This window comes from Myxine glutinosa, chromosome 6 (assembly GCF_964187855.1).
Source record: "Myxine glutinosa chromosome 6, kmMyxGlut1.1, whole genome shotgun sequence".
Lineage (NCBI taxonomy): Eukaryota > Metazoa > Chordata > Myxini > Myxiniformes > Myxinidae > Myxine > Myxine glutinosa.
The window spans coordinates 126,243,906-126,271,678 of record NC_136266.1 but is presented as its reverse complement, the minus strand read 5'-3'; the positions used below and the strand labels follow the sequence as shown (position 1 = coordinate 126,271,678).

The 27,773-nt window shown below is 42.6% G+C and overlaps 1 protein-coding gene across 1 annotated transcript in view; it reads right to left on the bottom strand.

Annotated features, from left to right (window-relative positions):
* Nucleotides 1–1,159: 1,159 nt before the first annotated feature.
* The window catches only part of LOC137412624 (tomoregulin-1-like), a 152,223-nt gene continuing 125,609 nt past the window's right edge, over nucleotides 1,160–27,773 (bottom strand). Inside the window, exons 6-10 of the mRNA XM_078780486.1 lie at nucleotides 26,706–26,854; nucleotides 24,946–25,002; nucleotides 23,186–23,315; nucleotides 19,386–19,541; nucleotides 1,160–2,784 (exon numbers count right to left, since the gene is read on the bottom strand). Coding sequence (XP_078636612.1) covers nucleotides 2,688–2,784; nucleotides 19,386–19,541; nucleotides 23,186–23,315; nucleotides 24,946–25,002; nucleotides 26,706–26,854 — 589 coding nt within the window. The 3' untranslated portion in view covers nucleotides 1,160–2,687. The remainder of the gene's footprint in view (nucleotides 2,785–19,385; nucleotides 19,542–23,185; nucleotides 23,316–24,945; nucleotides 25,003–26,705; nucleotides 26,855–27,773) is intronic.

The following is a 27,773-nucleotide window of genomic DNA, read 5'->3' as shown; positions in this document are numbered from 1 at the left end:
AGCTGGAATTGTGTGGGAACGAAGACTTTGTGCCAGAGAAAAACAATAAAATGTTGGAAAAATGCTTTTGGGAAACTACGTCTCTGGGATGTGCTTTACATTCCACCCCGTGATTTAGAATTATTCTCCATAATATTACATCTGTGGTAACAACATCATGGCTTACTAAAATATATCAACATTTCACATGTTGCTTTGTTTTATAACGTCAGCCTTCGAGCCTGTAATTGGACAACTAAGCTTAATGCTGGGATTGGATGTGACCTCCATGACCTTCCATAAATGGCAAATGAATAAATCATTTGATTTATGGCAGGACGAAGCATTGGAATTTTGCGTTCCAGAATACATTTCTGTAATCGATTATAGGATCTCAAAACGCGGGCTATTGCACACTAGTGAAACCAGTTTGATAAAGTATTGCATTGATAATAATGAATCGTTTCAACAATTCCACAATCAAAGGAAGGGCATTGAAAATAATTTCTCTCAAAATGTGGAACATACATGAGTCTTACAAATCGATTACATGATGTATTCACAAAAAGCTGCTTTAAACAGCGTTCCTGTAACGCACAGGGGCTGAGAAAAGAAAAATCCACAAAAGCGTTAAAAATGTTTTTCTGCCTTTAATTCACATACTGTGATAGCTTTTAAAGAAAGTTTGAATTCATCAAAGTATCTGAGCAAGCGCTATAAATTAAAACATCAATGATGTACAAATGGTACAATAAAAGGTAATACAGATTTATCGATCATGGTGTCAAAAAGTGTCGATTACAATTTCAGAACTAAGCAAATTCAAAAGGGTGTATGGTAAATTTAGGAAGGTGTCAACGTACTATGCTATAAATTTAATAAAATGTAAACTTACTATGCTGTCAATTTAGTAAGGTGTAAATTTGCTGTTGTAAATTTAGTAGGGTGTAAACTTACTATTCTGTACATTTAATTGGGTGTAAATTTAATGTGAAAACTTACTAGGGTGCAATTTAATATGCTGTAAATTTATTGTGAAAACTTACGAGGGTGGAAATTAGTATGCTGTAAATTTAATGTAAAAACTTACAGGGTGCAAATTTAGTAAGGTGTAAATTTAGTAAGGTGTAAACTTACTATTGTGTACATTTAATTGGGTGTAAATTTAATGTGAAAACTTACTAGGGTGCAAATTTTGTAAGGTGTAAATTTGCTGTTGTAAATTTAGTACGGTGTAAACTTACTATTGTGTACATTTAATTGGGTGTAAATTTAATGTGAAAACTTACTAGGGTGCAAATTTAGTATGCTGTAAATTTAATGTGGAAACTTACTAGGGTGCAAATTTAGTATGCTATACATTTAATGTGAAAACTTACTAGGGTGCAAATTTAGTATGCTGTAAATTTAATGTGAAAACTTACTAGGGTGCAAATTTAGTATGCTGTAAATTTAATGTGAAAACTTACTAGGGTGCAAATTTAGTATGGTGTAAATTTAATGTGAAAACTTACTAGGGTGCAAATTTAGTATGCTGTAAATTTAATGTAAAAACTTACTAGGGCGCAAATTTAGTATGCTGTAAATTTAATGTAAAAACTTACTAGGGTGCAAATTTAGTAAGGTGTAAATTTGCTGTTGTAAATTTAGTAAGGTGTAAACTTACTATTGTGTACATTTAATTGGGTGTAAATTTAATGTGAAAACTTACTAGGGTGCAAATTTAGTATGCTGTAAATTTAATGTGAAAACTTACGAGGGTGCAAATTTAGTATGCTGTAAATTTAATGTGAAAACTTACTAGGGTGCAAATTTAGTATGCTGTAAATTTAATGTAAAAACTTCCTAGGGTGCAAATTTAGTATGCTGTAAATTTAATGTGAAAACTTACTAGGGTGCAAATTTAGTATGCTGTAAATTTAATGTAAAAACTTACTAGGGTGCAAATTTAGTATGCTGTAAATTTAAGTTAAAGATTTAGTAGGATGTAAATTGGCTCTGCTGTAACTTTACTCATGAATCAAATTACTATATGCTTTAAATGTAGTGATGTGTAAAGCAGTATGTTTAGTAAGGTGTAAATTTACTTCACAGTCAATACATTGCCATTAAAGTTATTGCAAATCTATTCGTTTGTAAAGTGATTAAGTTTTGTTGAAAGATAAAAACCACAGCGAGCTCAATAGAAAAAGTTTTAATTCAAACCAAGCATTTATTTCCAGCACTGCTAACGATTTTTGTTTCATTAGTTGCGTGTCTTGATAGCAACTGGAAGAGGCCAACCCTACTGATTATGTGGTTTTGGGAGGGTGAAACACAAACAAAGGGCAGTATGTTTCTTTACAGAATGGTGGATACCAACTACTTATACCGACTTCTTCAGGTATATTGTGTTGAAATTCCTCACCGAGAGGTGTCGATTTAAAAGGAAGCAGGAAACTCTGCTTTCATGCAACCACAAAAAAAAATTCCTATCGTTTTCAGAAAGAGCAGTGAAGTACAAAGTGCATTTTGTACCACATTTAGCAGAATTTTCCCATGTCCCCTTCCCGCCATTTGGTCCAGAAGAGGTGATCACTGTTGAAGAAGAAGAAGAATAAAAAGAACAGTCAAATATGGCATCGATGCTTTCTGTGCAATTCCAAACCACAGCTCGGCAAACGCCAAGGCTTATTGGGAGAGTGAGCATCAGGGAAGACCATTTCCTCCTAGACCATCAGGGAAGAGCCGGCAGGGCCACAGTCGGAGTTGAAATGGCCGAGGCTGTGCTTTGTTGTGCGACCACGTTTGCGTTTTCCACATTTCCTGCAATACAAGACCACCCGTGAGTCCTTGACCAAATGATAACGAACTTTAGGTAGGTCTGACAATGTTCTGTAGGTATGCCTGTCTCTAACTGATAATCTGACGCTTCCACTGATAATGATCTGTTAATAACTTGGAAATAGGCAAATATATGGTTTGTAATCTGGATGAATGAGTTTTCTGGGGAGAAATAAAGATGAAGTCCAACCTGTGAGCGGGTGTTCGTGTGCACTTTTGAAAGAAACCACCAAACTTGGCCCAGATGTCTTTTCATATGTCCTCTTCAACATCAGATATAGGGAACGAACTTTCGACCTCATTAACACCCCCTAAATATCATAAATCCAATATGGCCTGGGCGTAACATGGCGTAACAATACGCACAGGGGCGTAACTGGATTGGTGTATATCTCAGCAAATACAGCTTCAATTTTGACATATTTGGTATGTAATATACATTAATAGTTTAGATGACGAGAAATCAAATGGGTTTCATGACCTTACGAGCTCAAGGTCATAAGAAAAGGTCAAGGTCATGGAGATGTTTCGCTATTTTTGGCACATAAATTGCTTTCAAGTGCATATCTCTTTAGGTGAAGCTCTAAACAACACTTATTTTATATGTATTTACATAATCTAAATAGGTGAGATTATATCTACAGGCCAAGGTCAACATAGAGAACGTAGAGAATGCAAATACTGGCGTGCAATCGCTTTGAATTGCTTAAGTCGGTGACCAAACCTTAAAATGTTACAAATATTTGCAATTCTTATTGACAGTTTTTTTTAGATTATGTATAGTTATGTCCATTTATTTGCCTTGCAGGTCTGTGTTGTGACTAGGCCATCTATGATGAAGTCAGATAACAAGGATGTCAAGATGAACTGGTCGGTATGTTGTCTATGTGAAGAGGTGGGTGATAATACCATGTGTCCTGCCCTCAGCAGGTATGACAATGGCGCTGGGTATAGGACCATCGCAGGACTGTCAGCATTTAAGGACACTTTCTGTCTACCGATGGGTGCAACACAAAATTTGATTGAGGATGACACTCTTGAGAGGACGCTCATGGACAACAAGGCCGAGTTTAATGACCGATGCAAGACCAAATTCCGGTTGGCTCGGCTGAATAAAACACGACCCTTGCCTGACGATAAGCCTGGTGTTGGCTTAGCGGTTAGGGCACCGGCTTGGGATCCTGGGTGGTTCGAATCCCTGTCGATCGCCGAATTTACGCCAGGGCCCAGATGTCTTTGCAACACTGATAGGTGTTGTCGCCAGTCGTTAAAGCCAGTCGCCGACTGGGCATCCTCCGTCGTGCGAAGTCCTTCCTTGACACACCTGAGCTCCTCACCACATACAAGGCTTTCATCCGCAGCTCAATGGAATACTGTTCCCCCCTCTGGGCTGGTGCTCCTGCCTCACACCTTGCTCGGCTTCACGCTGTTGAGGCCAAAGCTTTCAGAATCATTGGAATCTCCTGCGATGTAGTCAACGCCGAGGGCCTTTCACTCACTCACCGCAGGCAGGTTGGTGGTCTTTCTGTCTTCTACCGACTCCTCTCCGGCCTTGCTCCCCCAGCTCTCTCTGTGCTCTGTCCCCCCAATATTCCTTCAGGTCGCACAAGATCTGCCTGCAACCCTCTTCTGGTTAAACTGCCAAAGTCTAGGCTCTCTGCTCACCTTCACTCTTTCATTCCCCTTTTCTCCCGCCTCTGGAACAAACTCCCCCACTCCCTTCAATCCCACTCCTCCCTCCAGGTCTTTAAAACAGCTGTTCACCACCATCTCTTATCTTCCCCCATCGAAAACCTTGATCTTTTCTACCCCCGGTAATTCACCCCAGAGTCCTTGCAGTGTTCATATGTTTTAATCCTCTCCCACCTCCCCCCAAGTCCTCCCGATGTCCCTGCTCTCAAATGTTGTGTTTGTGTCCTTCCCCCTCTCTTTTGTGTCCTTCCCCCTCTCTCCCCATCTTGTCTACCGCTCCCCTTGTTTTTTGTGTTTTGTGTGTCGGTTTGTCTTTTTGTGTGATTAATGTTAGCTCTTTCACGAGCCTCGATCTTGTATACAAAAAAAAAAAAAAGGGGTGTTGACTCAGCCTCTCATCCTGCCGAGGTCAGAAAATTGAGTACCAGTTCACTGGTAATTCCCTGTGTGTCGCAAAAGGCGACTCACAGGGTTGGCGGCAGGAAAGGTATCCGGCCGTAAAACATTGCTTCAAAAAGGGGATCATGGTGCCCGAAAAGGCCAACCCCCGCCCGGCGGGGAAAAATGGCCTCTAAAGGTAGTTCCTCGCCTGACGATAGTGATAGCTCAGGACAAACAAGTGAAGCGAAGATTTGAAGACTGGAGTCTCAAAATACTGCTATTTGTGTGCTTACTTCTGCCCTATGCCAACTGATAGATAGGCCATTGGGAATATACATAGAAGATGTGACGACTATCGAAAGCTTTGCTGTGTCACTCTACTCTTCAACTTGCCTGCAGAGTGAAGTCAATAAAGCACGGCACCATATATTTGCACATTTTTCACGTAGTTTTGAATACCCGCGTCCAACTTAGGCCACTCTAATAAAGCATGTTAAAAAGGCAACGTATGAGGCAGATTATGTGTGGGATCAGTCTCTAGTCATGAGCAGGAATTGCCTAGTCCCAGCTCTTGGGGATGGATGGAGACAGAGTCTTGGTGGAAGCCTTACCGGACCCCTCTACCTCTAGCTGCCAAGGCTTTAGATGAGCTTGTTTGGTGTGAGTGTGGGATCAGCTGCACTTGTAAATGTTCCTGCTTCAGCAAGGGTGTACTCTGTACTGCTTGGTGCAAGTGTGGTGGTACTTGCTATGGACGCTGTAATCCACCACCACCACCAATGCCCCTAGAGACAGCTTATTTGGCATTTTCATATAATGTTGTAAGAGGATTCCGTTTAGATCTTTTCTACCCCCGTGAATTCACCCCAGATCCACTTTTTTAAAATACCGACTTCTTTCCTGGAAGTCCTAGCAGTGTCCACGTGTTTTTTTTTTTTACTCTCCCACCTCCTGCCGCCCCCCCCCCCCCTTCCCATGCCTCCTCCCCCACAAGCCCTCTCCCTCCCACAGATCTCCCAATGTCCCTGCTCTCCATCTCGTTCTCCCGCTCCCTTTATCATATGTTTTATGTTTTATGTGTCAGTTTCTCTTTTTTGCAATCAATACTAGCTCTTACACGAGCCTCGATCTTGTATACAAAAAAAGAAAGAAAAGAAGATGTTCTTATGATAGATCTCGTTCCTAGTGGTAATATTTATGTTATTCTTATGATAATTATCATTTATGTTAAATCATGTTTTCAGAGAATATCAGTATGTGTAATCACATAATCGATTCATTTCACAAATAAACCTTTCCATTTGTTAAATTGGAATTATTTTTTTTGCTGTGACCCTGATGTATTTCACATGACCGTGACATGTCAAGGCTACCCATGGATAATCAAGTAGCTCTCATACGTAGGTTTAATGGCTAAGATATGTATTTTTGGAACTACTCGGGCCAAAAATTACCTTGGTTATTTTATTGTTATGATAAAATGTAACTGTAAATGTGAGATGTTATGATTATTATGATTATACTTATGATTATTATTATTATGATTATTATGATTTATTATTATTATGATTTATTATTATTATTATGATTATCATGATGTTATGATTAAACAAACTCTAATTGAAACCCATCTAATAATCCTATCCTATCTAAGCATAAGTGTAAATACACCGCCACCGAATGTGGAAGTTTCCACCCCCGTCTATCTGGTTGTTTGTGGACAGGATATCTCAAAAGGTTGTGGACGAATTTGGACGAAATTTGGTGGAGAGTTTGGATATGTGACACAGACAAAATTATTCGACTTTGGCGAAGGTCTGGATCCGATAATTTTTTTACTGATTCTTCACCATTGACAGATAGGGCCAAACACGATATATAGCAGGATATCTCAAAAAGTTGTGGACGTATTTGGTTGAAATTTGGTGAGGAGGTCGTGTGTGTGACAAGGAAGAATTGATTAAATTTTTCATGAATATTTGAATCCGAATCAGAGAATTTTTAAAGTGATTCTACACCATTATGGGATAGGGCTAAAACCGATATTTTGCACGGTATCTCAAAAAGTTATTGATGGATTCAGATGAAACTTGGTGAATGGGTTGGTTAGGCGACAAGAACAAGCCGATTAGATTTTGGTTCAGGTCTGAATCCAGATACGATCTATCAGTGGGATACATAACGTGAACTGTTGAGCCTGGCGGAGGTATGCTCTATGCCCAGTGCCGTTCTAGTTTTGAACTGTGGCACTTGAGAAATGCAAATTATTGGGATTTTAGCCCAAAAATGTCCGTGACCTTGATATTTTCTAATGACCTTGACCGCGTAAGGTTGTCAAACCTATTCCATTCGATTTCTCATCATCTAAACTATCAATCTACATTCTAAATATGTCAAAATCGAAGCTCTAGTTGTGCGGTAGTGGCCATATTAGGTTTATGGCAATTAGGGGATATTAATGAGGTCATATGAAAGGTCATCATGGCAAAGTTTGGTGATTTCTTTCAAAAGTGCACACACTTGCCTTATATGGACCCTAACAGGGTGGACTAATGGGTAAAATGCTTGATGAGGAGTACATATAAGTAAAAAGACAAGGGTGAGCAACCTTGGTGTGCACACGTTGTGGTCAACAAGCGTCTTGTATGAATAAACTGCCAAATGATACACTGACACCTGACAAACAACTCTGATTGTTAAATAACTTGGTGAGAGCAATCTCGATACACTACAACTACCTGGTAAATAAACCTTGACATGTAACGAACATGGAGAGCAATCTAGCATCTCACATGTTATCAGGACACCATTTTGTTATGTCATGACTGTTTTTGTGAAGAAGAACTTTCTGCTGCATCAAATTGCACGTGGTATTTTAGATGCGTTAAGAAGAGAGGAGGCAGTGACACAAACAGATTGCTTTGCATCTAATACGGACAGAAGTTGAAAGGGACATCGCATCCCTACGCCTTGTCTTGCTCAATGTGCTGGAAAATTCAGGAGCAGCTGTAGAGGACGAGATTACCTGCTGATGAGATGCTGCGAGAGCATTTCACCACATTAGCTTACCTCAGCGTGCACCAAATCAGAGTCCGCCGGCTTTGCTTGCACATTGAATTCTCACAATTTGTTTTGCTTTGTGACCAAGTAGCCCGAGTCCTCCATCGAATCGCCATGTTCGGAGCAGGACCAGTCGAGAGCTCTCTGCAGTTTGGCTCATCTTTGCGAATTTTTTGCACTTTCTTCAGCATTGATTTCTGAAAGGGTGCACCATATTCCATGTGCTTTAGTACTCAAAAATTATCAAATCACGTGCTTTGAATTTGCCTTTTTACATTGAAATTGCACGTGATTGAAATGAATCTTGTACTCTATAGAGCCCATAAGGGGGCAGCATGCCACTGCAGAAACAATTTAAAGCCATTTACAAAAGATCAATTTTCTCTTCTTTAATTCAACTTAATTTATTTTTAATTATGAAATTGGCATTGCATCACCATTAGCTTCATGAATAGGTTTTTAACGCAATAGTCCAGGCTCCGAGTGATGTTTGTTGGCTTTGATGCACGAGAAACACCCGTTCGCTTCGGGAGCATTGGCAAGTTGCCTTGGAAGGGTGGGGGGTTGAGGGGGGAGGCGGAGGGAGATCGGGCCAGCCCCCCTTTTATATATGATTTTCCGATGTACATACATGTAAACATACATACATACAAACATACATACATACATACAAACATACATACATACAAACATACATACAAACATACATACATGCATACAAACATTCATGCAAACCTACATACAAACATACATGCAAACCTACATACAAGCATACATACACCTACTCACAAACATATATACATGCATACATACACACATACATACACACAAGCATACATACATACATACAAACATACATACAAACATACATGCAAACCTACATATAAGCATGCATACCTACTTACAAACATACATACAAACATACATACATACAAGCATAAATACATACATACATACATACAAGTATACATGCAAACCAACACACAAGCATACATACCGAAATACATACAAACATACAAGCATACACACATACAGACATACATGCAAACCTACATACAATCATACATACCTACACACAAGCATACGTATATACAAATATCCATACATACATACAAACATACATATATACATACAAACATACATACATACAAACATACATGCAAACCTACATACAAGCATGCATATCTACTTACAAACATACATACAAACATATATACAAGCATACATACAAACATACAAGCATACATACATACAAACATACATGAAAACCTACATACAATCATACATACCTACAAACAAGCAAATATACAAACATGCATCCATCCATACATACATACACACAAACATACATACATACATACATACATACATACATACATACATACATACATACATACATACATACATCCAGTGCCTTCAGAAAGTATTCACACCCTTTGACTTTTTTCACTTTTCGGTGGTTACAGCCTGAATTAAAAATGGATTAAATTGAGATTTTTTGTCACTGATATACACATAATAATACCCCATAAGGTCAAAGTGGAATATGTTTTTTTGAAATTTTTAATTTAGACCAAAAAGTTCAATTTTTGTCTCTTCTGATCAAAAAACATTTCTCGACATGCCTGCAATATCATTAAAATGCTTTTTCACAAACTCCATACGAGCTTTTACACGCGTCTTTTTCAGCAATGGCTTCTTTCTTGCCACCTGCCCGTTTTGTGAAAGGAACGGGATGTTGTTGATTGATGAACTTGACCCCCATCTCAGACATAGAGACATGAAGATCTTTCAAAGCCATTGATGGAATTACAGTTAAGCCCTGAACCAGTTTCATGCTTGCCGGCTGCTGGGTTTGGATGGGAGACCCTTTCTGGACAGAGTCAGGGTGGTATGATACATCTTCCACTTTTTAATGATGGATTTCACCATACTCAAAAAGATAACGAGTGACTTTGAAATATTCTTATAACCCTCTCCTGATCGGTGCTTCTCCATCACATTATCTCCAACTTCTTTGGAAGGCTCGTTGGTCTTCATGTTTGCCTTGTTGGTTGACCAAGTTAGTTGCACCTTAAAACTCCTTAAATAAGTGGTCGAGCTTAATTTTTAAGTTAAACCACTGACTACATAGAAGTGAAACTTTTACACTTATTTTGTAACCATTCAAGCAAATAATTTGTTCGTAAAGTGATTTAGGGTTAATTAGGCAAAGGGGTTGAATACTTGTGCAACTGAGAATCAACTGATTTTCTCTGTTAATCTAACTTATTCACATTTTGTTTTAGCTTCATCACTTTGGAGTAATTTGTGAAGACTCTATATTAAGTTTGATTTGAAAGCATCATGGAATAAGCTCAGGTGGCATCAAAATGTGAAAACTTTGGAAGTGTAGAGGGGTGAATACTTTTGCAGGCCACTGCATGGTTTTTGGCCATATCTATGAATGGTGAAGAATCACAATTTTTTTAAGTTATAGTATCCGGATCCGGCTTTAGGAAACTTTATAAATGACTGTTTGTGTTGTGTTTACAAAAACCTGTAATAAATTCTCTATGGACAGACCAACGCAAAGTTGCATCAAAGCACCATTTTAAAAAACCCATATATTCCACTCTATTTTCGAAATAAATGCAACAAACACTAGAACGGCACTTGGTGGAGGAGATACTGTATCTCTGACAGACTCAACAGCTTACGTTTCGTATCCCACTGATAGGCCAGACAAACATGGCTGAAAACAAAACCACCGACCACCTTCGTTGGCAGAGGTAATAAAAACAAAATGAGTGATGATAGAGCAGGGTAATTACTGAGCTCAAGAGTGTTGAATTCACTCTGCAGCCAAAGGACCAGAAGCACACTGGAACCCTGCCTCGTAAACAGACTTACAACCTCCTCCGTGTCCATCCGCTTGTCCGGTACTTTATAATGTAATGTATTGTACCCTAACGGTACGTAAACTACAAACTGTTCCTTCTTGAGAAAACTGCTTTCAGATACGTTTTTTTGTGTACAACATCGAGGCTTATGGAGGAGTTAGGGGACAACTTGGGGGTGTGTGTGGGGGGGTCGGGAGATGAAGTTGAAGGCCAACTGCAAATGAGGATGCAGGTGGGCACAGCAAGCAAGTGAATGAACGACGATGGAGAGGGGAGGAAACAAAGCTGAATGAATTAAGGGATTTGGAGGCATTTTCTTTTTGTTTTTCGAGATGTTTTGAGTTAGAAAAGGAAGGATGATAAAGAATAACCATGAGGGGAGAAAACAAAGAAGAAAAGAAAGGGGGAGAAGGAATGGGATAAATTAGTGAGATAACAATATGCGAGGATGAGATAACCTAGCAGGTGCCTTAGGTAAGGTCTGCACAAACATAAACTGGAAATCTACACAACATGACCAAGTACAAAGTTCTGGTCTGAACCAAATCCCAACATAACCAAGTTCTGGTCTGTACAAAGTCTCAACATAACCAAGTTCTGGTCTGTACCAAGTCCCAACATAACCAAGTTCTGGTCTGTACCAAGTCCCAACATAACCAAGTTTTGGTCTGAACCAAGTCCCAACATAACCAAGTTCTGGTCTGTACCAAGTCCCAACATAACCAAGTTCTGGTCTGTACCAAGTCCCAACATAACCAAGTTCTGGTCTGTACCAAGTCACAACATAACCAAGTTCTGGTCTGTACCAAGTCCCAACATAACCAAGTTCTGGTCTGTACCAAGTCACAACATAACCAAGTTCTGGTATGAACCAAGTCCCAACATAACCAAGTTCTGGTCTGTACCAAGTCCCAACATAACCAAGTTCTGTTCAGTACCAAGTCCCAACATAACCAAGTTCTGGTCTGTACCAAGTCCCAACATAACCAAGTTCTGGTCTGTACCAAGTCCCAACATAACCAAGTTCTGTTCAGTACCAAGTCCCAACATAACCAAGTTCTGGTCTGTACCAAGTCCCAACATAACCAAGTTCTGGTCTGTACCAAGTCCCAACATAACCAAGTTCTGGTCTGAACCAAGTCCCAACATAACCAAGTTCTGGTCTGTACCAAGTCCCAACATAACCAAGTTCTGGTCTGTACCAAGTCCCAACATAACCAAGTTCTGGTCTGTACCAAGTCCCAACATAACCAAGTTCTGGTCTGTACCAAGTCCCAACATAACCAAGTTCTGGTCTGTACCAAGTCCCAACATAACCAAGTTCTGGTCTGTACCAAGTCCCAACATAACGAAGTTCTGGTCTGTACCAAGTCCCAACATAACCAAGTTATGGTCTGTACCAAGTCCCAACATAACCAAGTTTTGGTCTGAACCAAGTCCCAACATAACCAAGTTCTGGTCTGTACCAAGTCCCAACATAACCAAGTTCTGGTCTGTACCAAGTCCCAACATAACCAAGTTCTGGTCTGTACCATGTCCCAACATAACCAAGTTCTGGTCTGTACCAAGTACCAACATAACCAAGTTCTGGTCTGTACCAAGTCCCAACAAAACCAAGTTCTGTTCAGTACCAAGTCCCAACATAACCAAGTTCTGGTCTGTACCAAGTCCCAACATAACCAAGTTCTGGTCTGTACCAAGTCCCAACATAACCAAGTTCTGGTCTGTACCAAGTACCAACATAACCAAGTTCTGGTCTGTACCAAGTCCCAACATAACCAAGTTCTGTTCGGTACCAAGTCCCAACATAACCAAGTTCTGGTCTGTACCAAGTCCCAACATAACCAAGTTCTGGTCTGTACCAAGTCCCAACATAACCAAGTTCTGGTCTGTAGCAAGTCCCAACATAACCAAGTTCTGGTCTGTACCAAGTCCCAACATAACCAAGTTCTGGTCTGTACCAAGTCCCAACATAACCAAGTTCTGGTCTGTACCAAGTCCCAACATAACCAAGTTCTGGTCTGTAGCAAGTCCCAACATAACCAAGTTCTGGTCTGTACCAAGTCCCAACATAACCAAGTTCTGGTCTGTACAGACCAGAACTTGAGATCTCGCGAGATCTCGGAGACGGTGGGAGGGATTTTCGAAGCTCCACACGGTCTCCACGTTTTTCGAAGTTAAGTCTGTTCACAATTGTATTTTGTCGAAACTGTATTTATCATTCGGTGTGTGAAGTTATTGTGTGCAACTTTGGTTGTTTCTCGGTGTTTATCTTTCATAAATTGATCGTCTGTTTGCCGTGTCGTGTCTTGAGGCCTTGTACAGTGTGCACTGTACAACCTTGAGGCTTTGTTTTTCTCTCAGCGGTCCGTCGTTTGTGATCCAATAACTTTCGTTCTCTGTATTCCCAGGCTTTTCACCCATAGCCTACTTCCTTGTGTAAATCTCAACTCCAAAAAAAAAAAAAAAAAAAAAATTTTTTCCTTCTCTGTTCTCATTCGTTTATTCATTCTTATTCGTTCGTTCGTTCTTCGACCACGTGTTTCTCCCCCATTTCCCCAGATAGTTTTCACTCATTAACCTTCAATGTTTACACTTTCCCCTCAAGTTATGTATTCCGTCATATTTTATAACACCTTTTTCTTCTTCTTCTTTAAAAGGCTGCTTTCGACTTGCTCACCAAATCAATTCATCCCAAAAAAAATATCCATCTCCTATAGTGCCTTTTTTCTACATTCCCTAAACTCTCCTGCACTCCATCCTCCATCCAGCGTCCTTAAACGTATTTTTAACTCGAAGGTCACAAGAAACTCATTTTGCAATAAATGTTCGTTTCCCATAAATCGTACACTTTCAAAAATCCAATCTCACCCCTCCCCTCCAAATCTTCCCCATAACCCCTCCCCTCCAAATCTTCCCCATCACCCCTCCCCTCCAAATCTTCCCCATCACCCATCCCTTTCAAATCTCCCCCCTTGCCCCCTCCCTCCTAAACTACCCCCTCACCCCTCCCCGCCAAGACGCCCCCTCGCCCCTCCCCTCCTAGACTCCTGCCTCACCCCTCCCCTCCAAATCTCCCCCATATCCCATCCCTTTCAAATCCCTCCCCTTGTCCCTTCCCTCCCAAACTCCCCCCTCACCCCTCCCCTTCAAATCTCCCCACCCTCATTGCTTCTCAATTTCCCCCCTCTTACTCCCCCTCCTCAAAGCGTCCTCCCCGCTTCTTCCCCCTTCAAACTCTCACCTCCATCTCCCCCAACCTTCTGCCTCGCTCTTCCCCCTCCTCAAATAACACCTCATTGTGGCTCACCCAATCACCATCAAACCTTTTGTCCGCCCCATCCTTCCCTTTCTCCGAGCTATTCTGAAATCTCTGACACACCTTCAACAGCTCTCCCTATCTCTTCCACCTCTTCCACATCTTACCCTACCCCTCCTCCCCCCTGTTCTGTATCTGATGCTCCCCCTTCCTCTTCATTAACGGTATGGACCTCAAACATCCGGGGCCTTCGTTCAAACTTAACTGATCTCTCCATACAGGTTGCTTCTGTCAAACCAGACGTGATCTGCTTAACAGAAACTTTCCTCCTTTATGATGTCTCTGATTCCATAGTATCTCTCCCAGGCTACTCCCTCCTCCGGTATGATAGACCTGAGCCTCGTCCTGGAGGCGGGGTTGCTATCTTTATCAAAAACTCTCTTCCTCACTCGCCCTGCACTGCACTCTCTCCACCTCACCCCCAGGAATACCTCTGGCTACGGCTTCCCCTTCGCTCCCACCTCTTGTTCATATGTGTGTTGTACCGTCCACCAAACAGTGATGACTCCATCTACATCTCGCTGTCTGATGATATGGACCAACTTCTATCTACTCATCCCAACTCTCTCTTCCTCATATGTGGTGATTTCAATTGTCACCATGCCAGTTGGCTGGGTGTGGGTACCTCTCTCACCAGCCATGGCTCTTCAGCAAAGGACTTCTGCGACTCACTGGGACTGACACAATCTGTCAATTTCCCGACCCGGATCTCAGTCAACGGAACATCTTCTCTTCTGGACTTGGTTATGACTAACTTCCCTGAAAATGTCTGCTGCTCTTCTTCTGCTCCGATCGGATCATCTGATCATGTCCTTGTTAAAGTGGACATCTCTCTGACCATCCTCAGTGAGCCTGCTCAGCGTCGACGAGTCTGGCATTTCACTCAGGCCAACTGGCACGGTCTTCAAGCAGCCATCAATCATCTGGACTGGTCTCCCATCTCTACCACCTCTGACATCAACTCATCCTGGGAATTCTTCCAAAGTAAATTGCTCTCTCTCATGCACAGATTTATCCCATCTCGTCTTCAGTTGTCATACCCTTCCTCCCGTCCAGGGTACACGGAATCTTGTGGTGAGGCTGTTGCCCAGAAACAACTTGCCTTCGTCTCCTGGAAAGCAAATCCAACGGAAGGAAATCTCATTTCCTTTCACAAAGCCCGAAACAAGTGTGTGTCCACCCTCAGGAGAGCCAGGAAACAATATCTCTCCGTTCTCAAGACCGAACTCTCTTATCTGTCTCCCTCTTCCAAATCCTGGTGGCGTCTGGTCAAATCCGTTTCTGGTGTTTGTTCCCCCTCCATCCCCTCCCTTACCTCAAATGGCTACACAGCTGACTCCGCACGTGAAAAAGCTGAATGCCTCAACTCTGTGTTTGCCTCTAAATCTTGTGTCCCAAACCCATCCCTCTCTGTACCCACCATACCCAGTCGTACCCTGCTGCTCCTGGACTCCGTGTCCTTTACTCCTGACAAGGTGGAAAAGTTTCTGTCAACCCTCGACTCTGATTCTGCAACTGGACCCGACGGCATCAGCCCACGGGTCCTAAAATCCTGCTCTGCCGCTCTATCTCACCCTCTCTCTGTTCTCTTCACCCTCTCTTTTGCTCAAGGTCAACTGCCATCTGCTTGGAAATCAGCCAACATCACCGCTTTGCACAAAAAAGGTGCAAAAACAGATCCTAGCAACTACAGACCAATCAGCCTTCTCCCAATTATCAGCAAAGTCATGGAATCCATCATTGCTTCGGATATGAAATCTTTCCTCTTCTCCAATGGCTTGATCTCTGATCATCAATTTGGTTTCAGACCAGGTCACTCTACTCTGGACATGCTGCTTCTGCTGTCTCAACAATGGATGGAGGTCCTCAATGCCAAACAGGAAATTAGAGCTGTCTCCCTCGACATATCACGTGCCTTCGACACGGTCTGGCACCCCGCTCTGCTCACCAAACTCTCCTCCTTTGGTATCCATGGAAATCTCCACGCATGGCTGGCGGACTTCCTCTCTAGTCGTCGTCAACGTGTGGCCCTGAATGGGTTTCTCTCATCTCCTCTTCCTGTTCAGGCTGGAGTTCCCCAAGGCAGTGTTCTGGGCCCCGTGCTTTTTCTGGTCTTCATAAATGATCTCTCTGACTCTCTCGAAAATCCTCTCTATCTCTTTGCTGATGACTCCACTCTCTGCCGCTCCATTCCTCTTCCCTCAGATCGGCAGTCTGCTGCCTCCTCACTCTCTGAAGACCTGGACAAAATCACAGACTGGTCAAACAAGTGGAACATGTCTTTCAATCCTGACAAATCTCACACTCTTACTATGTCTCTCCGAAAAGATCGACTGGACAACCCTCCCATCTACTTTCTCAACAATCCTCTCCAAGAAGTTCTGTCGCTCAAGATTTTGGGTCTCACTATCTGCCATGATCTTTCTTGGGAAAACCACATTTCCAAGCTGGCCTCCAAAGCCAGTCGCCGACTGGGCATCCTCCGTCGTGCAAAGTCCTTCCTCGGCACACCTGAGCTCCTCACCACATACAAGGCTTTCATCCGCAGCTCAATGGAATACTGTTCTCCCCTATGGGCCGGTGCTCCTGCCTCACACCTAGCTCGGCTTCACGCTGTTGAAACCAAAGCTTTCAGAATTATTGGAATCTCCCGCGATGAAGCTATCTCTGAGGGCCTTTCACTCACTCACCGCAGGCAGGTAGGTGGTCTTTCTGTCTTCTACCGACTCCTCTCCGGCCTTGCACCCCCAGCTCTCTCTGTGCTCTGTCCCCCAAATATTCCTACAGGTCGCACAAGATCTGCCAGCAACCCTCTGATGGTTAAACTGCCGAAATCTCGGCTCTCTGCTCACCTTCACTCTTTCATTCCTCTTTTCTCCCGCCTCTGGAACAAACTCCCTCACTCCCTTCAATCCCACTCCTCCCTCCAGGTCTTTAAAACAGCTGTTCACCACCATCTCTTATCTTCCCCCATCCAAAACCTTGATCTTTTCTACCCCCGCTAATTCACCCCAGATCCACCTTGTTTGAAATTCCAACTTCTTTCCTGGAAGTCCTGGCAGTGTCCATATGTTTTATACCTCTCCCACCGCCCCCTTCCCATGCCCCCCCCCCCCCAAAGCCCTCGCCCTCTCTCAGATCTCTCGATGTCTCCATGTCTCTCGGTCCCTGCTCTCAAATGTTGTGTTTGTGTCCTTCCCCCTCTCTCCCCATCTTGTCTAACGCTCCCGATGTTATATGTTTTATGTGTCGGTTTGTCTTTCTGTGTGATTAATGTTCGCTCTTTCACGAGCCTCGATCTTGTATACAAAAAAAAAAAAAAAAAAAAAAAAAAAAAAAAAAAAAGTCCCAACATAACCAAGTTCTGGTCTGTACCAAGTCCCAACATAACCAAGTTCTGGTCTGTACCAAGTCCCAACATAACCAAGTTCTGGTCTGTACCAAGTCCCAACATAACCAAGTTCTGGTCTGTACCAAGTCCCAACATAACCAAGTTCTGGTCTGTACCAAGTCCCAACATAACCAAGTTCTGGTCTGTACCAAGTCCCAACATAACCAAGTTCTGGTCTGTACCAAGTCCCAACATAACCAAGTTCTGGTCTGTACCAAGTCCCAACATAACCAAGTTCTGTTCGGTACCAAGTCCCAACATAACCAAGTTCTGGTCTGTACCAAGTCCCAACATAACCAAGTTCTGGTCTGTAGCAAGTCCCAACATAACCAAGTTCTGGTCTGTACCAAGTCCCAACATAACCAAGTTCTGGTCTGTACCAAGTCCCAACATAACCAAGTTCTGGTCTGTAGCAAGTCCCAACATAACCAAGTTCTGGTCTGTACCAAGTCCCAACATAACCAAGTTCTGGTCTGTACCAAGTCCCAACATAACCAAGTTCTGGTCTGTACCAAGTCCCAACATAACCAAGTTCTGGTCTGTACCAAGTCCCAACATAACCAAGTTCTGGTCTGTACCAAGTCCCAACATAACCAAGTTCTGGTCTGTACCAAGTGCCAACATAACCAAGTTCTGGTCTGTACCAAGTCACAACATAACCAAGTTCTGGTCTGTACCAAGTACCAATATAAGCCAGTTCTGGTCTGTACCAAGTACCAACATAACTAAGTTCTGGTCAGGTTAGTCTTTTGGGACTGCCACTGGTAACATGGAGCCCAGCGCTACCTGCCGCATGGCCGGGTTGGCCGCGACTAAACCGACACCCCTCACTGGCTTTGCTAGTGGGGATGAGCGTGACTGTGACATCTGCCAGGACCAAAAACAACACCTGGTAAAAGGCGGATTAGATGGTGTCCAGTAAGGAGATGGTGTCTCTTAAAAAACACCCATCCGGTTTGGACCGGTTCAAGTCATACTAAGGACTTTAAAAATGGTACGTGCTGCTTCCTTGCTTGAAAAGGATAGAGCACGGATGATTATGTGGAGTCTCCTCGGGTAACGATGGCATTGCCTTTCTATGGCTGGTACACACGGGTAAGTGTGTGTTACATACGGGGACGGGGACGGGGGGTCGCCACTCCTCTCCGTCCCTCTGCTGGCCGTTGGGGAATTCACCCTCTTCCGCCTGTGCTGTTGTAGTCAAGTGGACGCTCATCCACCAGATGTGCAGAGCCATCTGCCATTTAAACCCGCATGGCTACGGACCGTTACCCTGGTAAGAGGGGGGCATACAGGTACTACACCTTGCCCACAGGTGACCTGGGGTTATGCAACGCAGGGGCATCCATCTCCCTGAGGTATCAGAAGACACCTGCATAACCATGAGCATAGATACTCCCCATCGGTTGGCATCCATGGGGAGGAGTAAATTCCTCTTGAGGAAATGCCCTACTGGGTGCGGTGAGAAAAGCGGCGCCATTGTTATAACGTCGCTGGTACCCAGAGAATCCCGGGAAGTGATGGTAGTGACAACACTTCCCCCAAGCTCAGTGGTATGTCCGTGTGTGTGTGTGTGTGTGTGTGTGTGTGTGTGTGTGTGTGTGTGTGTGTGTGTGTGTGTGTGTGTGTGTGTGTGTGTGTGTGTGTGTGTGTGTCTGTGTCAGCTCTATTACGAGACTTAGCCCATGTATAAAAAGTAAATACTTTAAAGAAAACACAAATGGATTCACAACATGATTATATAATCAACAAACAAATGACAACAGTTTGTAAACAACCAATTATAAAAAATCGAATGTTATAAAGAGGGCAGTGCAAGGAATTCTGGGAAATGGTGTAATTACACTTGTTTTCTCACCGGACAACGCAGATGACAACAGCAATAATAACAGCGATCTGCACAGCACCCACAATGGCTGCAATGAGAACGTAGTGAAGTTTCTCTCCGCTGGGAATCACGTACAGGATATTGAGCTCTTTCTCACAGCGAAGACCCGTGTAGCCAGAGTCACACCTGCCACACATAACAACGCTCTGTATCCTTTGTTTCACAATCTTTGTATTCTTTCCTCATTGCTAGCTTCTTCTTTCATAACTGGCCAGTGATGCAGTGCCCCCTGTAGGTTGGAGCAGGAATTGGGAATCTAGCCAGCGTGCCAACTTTGCAGACAGTATCGACTAATTCTGGCAGACAGTATGCTCAGTTTAACGTCTGTCCGATGGGCGGCACACACATTGATGCCTCATTCTGCATGCATCATTGGGGAATTGTCTGCTGCACTTATTTCAGACACATTGTCAGCAACAGCGCAGTCTCAACTTCCAGGCCGAATTTAGAATTTGAAACCCCTTTCTAAAAAAGTTAGTGACGCCCTGATCTTCGATGGGCAAGTAAGCGAGAATCTTACTATAATTCACCAAATGTCTGTCTGTCTGTCCGTCTGTTCCCAGGTACCGCAAAACAGCTGAACCGATCGCAACGAAATTTTGGGTGGGTAATCCTGGGACCCCCTGGAGTAAAATAGGCTATATTGTTTTTCCAATTTTTTCCCCCAATTTTTCCAATTTCCAATTTTTCCAATTTTCCAGTTTTTCCAAACACGATGGAATAATATTTACCGATATGAACAGTGATGTGGCTTTTATTGAAATTCTACAAATACTGTTTAGATTTTGATGATTTGCGTGTGATATGATTTAACGGATGTTTATATAAATCGTTTAAAATAAAAAAAACCTTCAATTTCTCATGTTTTGCCTTTTCATTTCGGCCTCCCAATTGAATCCCCACCCATAGGGCGGGTACCGTTGCTCGTCCCAATAATGAAAGACTTGGAGCTAAATAACAATCGAGACGTTGTTACGATAACTCCCACTTCAATGAATGTACTGTGTGACGTCACGACATTTGCGATCCTCCATCTTGGAGTACAAGCAAATAAAGCGAAACACGTGGAATGCATCATTGTGTTTACATTTGTTAAAATGGGATTTAAATGGTTAATTTTTGCGCTGATAGGCGCGTTTTGTATCCCACTGATAGGCCAGATCTGGATTCGGGCCTGAACGAAAATCTAATTGGCTTGTTCTTGTCATCTAACCAACTCGTCCAATTTTATCATAACTCATCCATAACTTTTTGAAGGATTATGCTATATATCGATTTTGGCTCCATCACTCAATGGTGAAGAATCACTTAGAAATTAAAAAAATTCTCATATCCGGATCCGTATTCGAATCTTCACCAAAATCGAATTGATTCTTCCTTGTCACACACACAACCTGTCTGTCCACCATGTTTCATCCAAATCCATCCATAACTTTTTGAGACATCGTGTTGTATACAGACTTGGCATTTAATATGGAATTTTTTTTTTTTCTTGACTTGGGTTGACTTTCTGAACTCAGTATATCAATCTGGTGAGTTTCTTTTACGCTTCGGTGATGTCTTTGTTGAAAGAACCATGTCACTGATTGTCTTTTGCAGCAAGAATTCAATAACAGGATTATATCACAGGTGGCATGACAAAATGTATGGACAGGTACATTTGACGATTGGCTTCACAATCGGCTATATATGGGTTGTTGCGTTCTGTATTAGTGGAAAACAACTGCTGCACGTCTACAAAAGTTATTGCCGCTTCCTCTGGAGATGGTCCGTCAACTTGACAATGCTGTTTGTCATGGAGTGGTGGCTTTACGAAATTCTGGCATGAAACAGCGTGCTATTGCTCGGAAGTATGGCATCACTCAAGGTCAGGTGTCAAAGATCCTGAAACGAAATGCTCAGAGGGATGTCCCTACTCCAATACCGAGGCCAGGACGTCCACGCAGAACCACAAGGAGAGATGATCGCCAGCTGCACCGGTTAGTCTGCCATGGCCGTACCAAGTCAGCAAATCGGCTTAGGGCTGAGTGGCAGCAACTGACAAATGTGCCTGTATCCAGAAGGCTAGTCAACCAACGACTGGTTCAAGCAGGCTATCGTGCCAGGCGTCCCCTGAGAAAGCCACGCCTGACCAGACAACACAGCCAGCGTCGATTGCAGTGGGCCAGAGAGCACCGTCAATGGCAGCCAGGAAACTGGAATCACGTGACCTTCAGTGACGAGTCTAGATTTCTGGTCTATCGTCAAGATGGCCGCGTCCGAGTGCACAGACAAGTGCATGAAGCCCACAACGAAGATTGTATAGTGCCAAGAGTCCAAGCTGGAGGTGGTGGGGTGACCGTTTGAGCTGCTTTTCATGCAGGGGGCAAAACTGACCTGGTTGTTCTGAATGGAAACCTGAACCAGTTCAAGTACAGGGCCATTCTGGAAGAAACATTGCTTCCATTTGCTCGTGCAGCCTTTCGAGGAAACTTTGTCTTCCAAGATGACAATGCACGGCCTCATCGTGCTTGCATGATCCAACACTTTCTTGCTGACCGTGGTGTCGAGCATATGGAGTGGCCTGCCATGTCCCCGGATATGAATCCGATAGAGGACTTGTGGGCAGAATTAACGCGTCAAATCGACAACTTGGACCAGCAGCCTGCCTCTGTGCGTGAATTGCAGCAGGCTATTGTCACTTCATGGCAAGCGATTCCTGTCCAAACCTTGGAAAATCTCGTGAACAGCTGGGCTCGACGTGTACGTGCTCTCCTGAATGCTCGTGGGGGTTACACGAAGTACTGAACTGTAATTTTACTGTCCGTAATCCCAGTCATAATTTAGCTTTTGTTTTTGTTGAATTTTTTTTTGGCTAATGTGCAAAATAAAGAGATACTTCTGGAAAACGCACAGAAGTTTAACACAGTACTGTCCATGAATTGAGTTCGATATCAGTTTACATCACTTTCAAGGATCAATTTATTTGCTTCGAAATGTCAAATGTGGTTTTTGTTTCTTTTAAAGGTCACATTAACAAAATCTAGAATAATTTCAACATAATTCCAATGAACTTTTGGTTCTAAGTCATCTTGAAAAGTAAGTTCACCCCCACAAAAAAAATATTCCATCTTAAATGCCAAGTCTGTATGTATCGGTTTTAACCCTATCTCAAAGGTGAAGAATCACTTCAAAAATTATCTGATCCTGATCCGGATTTGGGTCTTCATTAAAATTTAATCAATTCTTCCTCGTCACCCACCCACCCTGTTCACCAAACTTCAACCGAATCCATCCACAACCTTTTGCGATATCTTGTTCCCAAACAGACAGACAAACAAACGGACAGACAGAGATGAAAACATAACCTCATCCACCTTCAGTGACAGAGGTAATCAATATGTGTATCTATCCTGTTATTTAATTATTGAAATAGAGTTTACGTGCATTAAGCCTCTTAAGATTTTGTGTTTTTGACCAAATGATGAGAAAAGCCAAACCAAAAGGTGGTACACATGGCCTTCTTTCCAGCCTCGCAGGTTGCGGCTCATGTACATTGCCAACACCTTGGTACAGGCCACTGGTCACCTTGGTACAGCAAATCAGCAGTTTTACCACTACAGTATGCATCAGCTTGTGTTTCCAACTCAGCAATTTGGATGACAATGACGGACACAGCAACATGTTTCATGTTGATTTGGTCCTGTACGGCCTACACGTATCCACGGTCTGCCTAATGAGAACCTCAGGACAATCCAGAGAGCAGGAGTTAGTGAAAGGCAGAAACTCACTGGCAAGTGGCCTCATGTTGAGAGTAAGTGTAGCCACACGTCCCATGCAGGCAGTAAGCCTGGAAATTCTCTGGACACTTTGTGTGGACATTGCCTTTGAATGGCTCTTCATGCTCTGGTGGAGCTCTTCCTGCACAACACGCATAGGATTATTGGATGGGCAAGGATTGGGGAAATTGAAAGGGTAAACAAAGGGGATGCATAACATCAAGAGGCCCAAAAGAAGGACAATCAGATAAGAGCAACAAGTTCCATAATGAGGCAAAAAATATTTTGCTGCTACATGTGAACAAGAATGTGACATTTAAAATGAGTATTTTACAACTACCTGTGGATTATAAGCCTGATTATCACACAAAGGTGAGCATTGTCAGTGCAGCAGCATTCCTGTGCAATGAGAACAGAGTTCAGAACTCCAAGATAGTTTTGGACAGAGGATAGTGTCTCATTTTAAACAAAAGGTAAAAGGTACGATCCTGCGTTAACGTAATCGAGAAGTACCCGGACACTAATATTGTGCACATTGTGATATTACATATGTCCATAACCTTTTGCACAAGTGCACAGCCTATAAATGGACAATGGTCCCCGGTTAGCTTTACGTTCACCTGTGAAGGATTACCTGCTCTGAGATCCGAGATATTCCGTCAGTCAATACTAGGACCTTAAAAGTCCCTATTAATATCTTTACATATACACAAAGAATTAAGTTAAGCACCCCCCCCCCCCCCCGTTTTTTTACAACCTCGCACATTACAAGTTTGTTGTCGTCAAAACAGTGTAATATACCCATGATATTGCTATATTTTCTGGAGAAGTGATATTATGGTCACATAAAAACATAACAATCATGCCGTTTTCAATATTTTATTCTGAATAATTTAAGGTGAAATTTTTTGGGAATTTTAGGCATATTTTCACCTCAATTTAAGTATGGAGCTATAGGTCCATCACGGACAGTGTGGATGACGTTTATGTTTTCTAACGTACAGTCATTGTTCTGAGAAGACCTCTAGCGATCTTTGCGTCAATAACGTGTGTAGGACCCACGTGATCGGATCACTGACTCAACCCTACGTCTCATAGACCCTGTAAGCCGTCGTATGCGTTGCTGTGGCAGGTTGAACCCCCTCGAGCACGTTTGGGACATGTTGGGACGACAAATTGCGAAGATGGTCCCTCCAATAGCCAATCTGGATGAATTGGAACGTGCATTACATCGGGAATGGAACAACCTGCCACAGCAACGCATACGACGGCTTACAGGGTCTATGAGACGTAGGGTTGAGTCAGTGATCCGATCACGTGGGTCCTACACACGTTATTGACGCAAAGATCGCTAGAGGTCTTCTCAGAACAATGACTGTACGTTAGAAAACATAAACGTCATCCACACTGTCCGTGATGGACCTATAGCTCCATACTTAAATTGAGGTGAAAATATGCCTAAAATTCCCAAAAAATTTCACCTTAAATTATTCAGAATAAAATATTGAAAACGGCATGATTGTTATGTTTTTATGTGACCATAATATCACTTCTCCAGAAAATATAGCAATATCATGGGTATATTACACTGTTTTGACGACAACAAACTTGTAATGTGCGAGGTTGTACAAAAACGGGGGGGGTGCTTAACTTAATTCTTTGTGTATATTTTACATATAACTATCATTATACTGTAGTGACAAGATCAAATAGCAAATACATTGCAGATATTTTTGGGATTTATGGTTGAGTGTTGTGGTGCAATGAACCACCTTTCGTTTCCGGTCTGTACAAGGGAAAATCTTGAACCTTTCTCGTTGGAAAATCCGCTGTTGTAGCAGGAGGAAGAATAAATGGCCCAGAATCCGATTTGGAGTTCAGGAGCGGGGAAAAAAAATAAAACACACAAACCAATTGATTAATTAATTTTACAATGCTCATGTTATAGTGCAATCAATCTGTGGTATCCTCCTTTTGCAACCTCACCTGCATTAAGGTGCTAGCTCAATCAGGTGGTTCAGGTGTTATGTTTACCATGTAAGCCTTAAGTCATGCACTGCGAGCTTCCATGGCTTTGAGACGACTCATTTTGAACATCATCATGTCATGGCCATTTTGTTACCTCCGCCACCGAAGGAGGATGGAGGTTATGTTTGTCTGTCTGTGAGCAACATATCTCAAAAATTTATGGACGTTTTCAGACAAAACTTGGTGGACAGGTTGGGTGTGTGACAGGGAGGAATCGATTCGATTTTTGGGTAAGACATGGATCCAGATCTGTGTATGAGAATTTTTAAAAATAATTCTTCACCATTGTGAGATGGGGCCAAAAATGATATACAGCAGGATATTTCAAAAAGTTGTGGATGAGTTATGTCAAAACTTGTGAACGGGTTGGGTGTGTGACAGGGACGAATCGATTCGTTTTTTGGGGAAGATGTAGATCCAGATCTGTATATGAGAATTTTTAAAAATAATTCTTCACCATTGAGAGATGGGGCCAAAAATGATATATGGCATGACATTTCAAAAATCTGTGGATGAGTTATGTCAAAACTTGTGAACGGGTTGGGTGTGTGACAGGGACGAATCGATTCGATTTTTGGGTAAGACATGGATCCAGATCCGTATATGAGAATTTTTCAAAATAATTCTTCACCATTGAGAGATGGGGCCAAAAATGATATATAGCAGGATATTTCAAAAATCTGTGGATGAGTTATGTCAAAACTTGTGAACGGGTTGGGTGTGTGACGGACGAATCGATTCGTTTTTTGGGTAAGACATGGATCCAGATCTGTATATGAGAATTTTTAAAAATAATTCTTCACCATTGAGAGATGGGGCCAAAAATGATATATAGCAGGATATTTCAAAAAGCTGTGGATGAGTTATGTCAAAACTTGTGAACGGGTTGGGTGTGTGACAGGGACGAATCGATTCGTTTTTTGGGTAAGACATGGATCCAGATCTGTATATGAGAATTTTTCAAAATAATTCTTCACCATTGAGAGATGGGGCCAAAAATGATATATAGCAGGATATTTCGAAAAGTTGTGGATGAGTTATGTCAAAACTTGGTGGATGAGTTGGGTGGGTGACAAGAACAAGCTGATTAGATTTTGGTTCAGGTCTGGATGTAGATCCGGCCTATCAGTGAAATGCAAAACGTAAACTGTCCAGCCTGGTGGAGGTATTCGCTCTACCTAGTGCTGTTCTACTTTACCTAAATGTCAATCAAAAGTGAGTTACATGTGGTATTATGTAATGATGTACATCTCACAACTCCACCCTGTCACTCCCCCCCCCCCACCCACCCTCCCCTCTTATCCCCCATCCACACACTGAAGAGTAACTCTGTGTATGTGCCATGAAATATTTCCTCCTCTTCAAATGTATCTGCCAATAAGGACCTCGTTATGGCATGACTAGCTTGTGGTTATGGAGCATAGAATGCCTTACGTGATGTTTTACATGTACCGCATGCATCATTTAGGGTTATGTGGTTAATGTGCGGACAAATTGTACCTACCGTGACATTTCCCGAGCAGCATGACGTCGATGCTCTCCTGCTTGAGACAAGAAGCCTCTCGTACCAGGCACGGGTTGTCGTATGAGATTCCGTCAGATGCACACACCGGATTATAGTTACTGACCGTGCAATCGATATTGCACACACACCTGTGCAGAGGTAGAGACCCATGTCCCAAGGAGAGGAAGGAAGGAAGAGTTGATGGATTAGTGACGGAGAAAAAATTGATTTGGAATGTTATCCAAATTGTGAAAAGCTATTAGCAATTCCTCCAATGCCTTCTCCTAACCGACTTGTAGTCATCACTTCTCTCAATGATATCGGTGCATTTCTTCAGCGTTTTGTTGTCAGCAATGGAATAGCGGTTACTGCAGAATTCCTTATAGCCAAACATTATGGAATCACTGGTTGTGTTATACCAGGAGGTGCTGGCTCACTGCCCCAACAAATTGCTTTGCTCAGGAGGATCCTTTGGACACAACGGCTCAATCAGCAGCAGCTTTGAATGCGAGTGTAATTGGCTTCAGAACATCGCCGAACATGGTGCTCGCTGTGCTGATTTGTTTTTCTTCGTTACACGCTCAGGAGCTGCACTATTTTAACGTCTCCTTACCCGATCCTCATGTGACGAGGAAAAGAGGCCTTTCCGCTATGTAATTAACACAAAGTTGCCTTTGTGCGGGATTGCTCAACAATACCACCGTCTCAGATTATCCCCAATCCAAAACCATATTTTTTTTACCCTCGTTAACCCCACTCTTCCCCCCACCCGCCCCAATCACTCCTCATTCCAAATTTCCAGTTTTCCCTCCCGGGTTTCCTTCTGTATCCACCCCATGCATCCTATTCTTCCCCCATTACTCCCCAAACCGATTGTTTGTCCATATCCCTCTATATTGCCCTTCAATTCTGCTGTTGGTGTTTCCCCCTCTCTCTAATGTTCCTTTTGTCTTGTTTCACCCTGGTCCGCTCAGCGTATTAGTACTAGCTGTTCCATAAGCCTCGATTATATATCCCCAAAAACAAAACAAATAAAAAGAGCCTTTAAGGCACAATTTCCAGTATCTG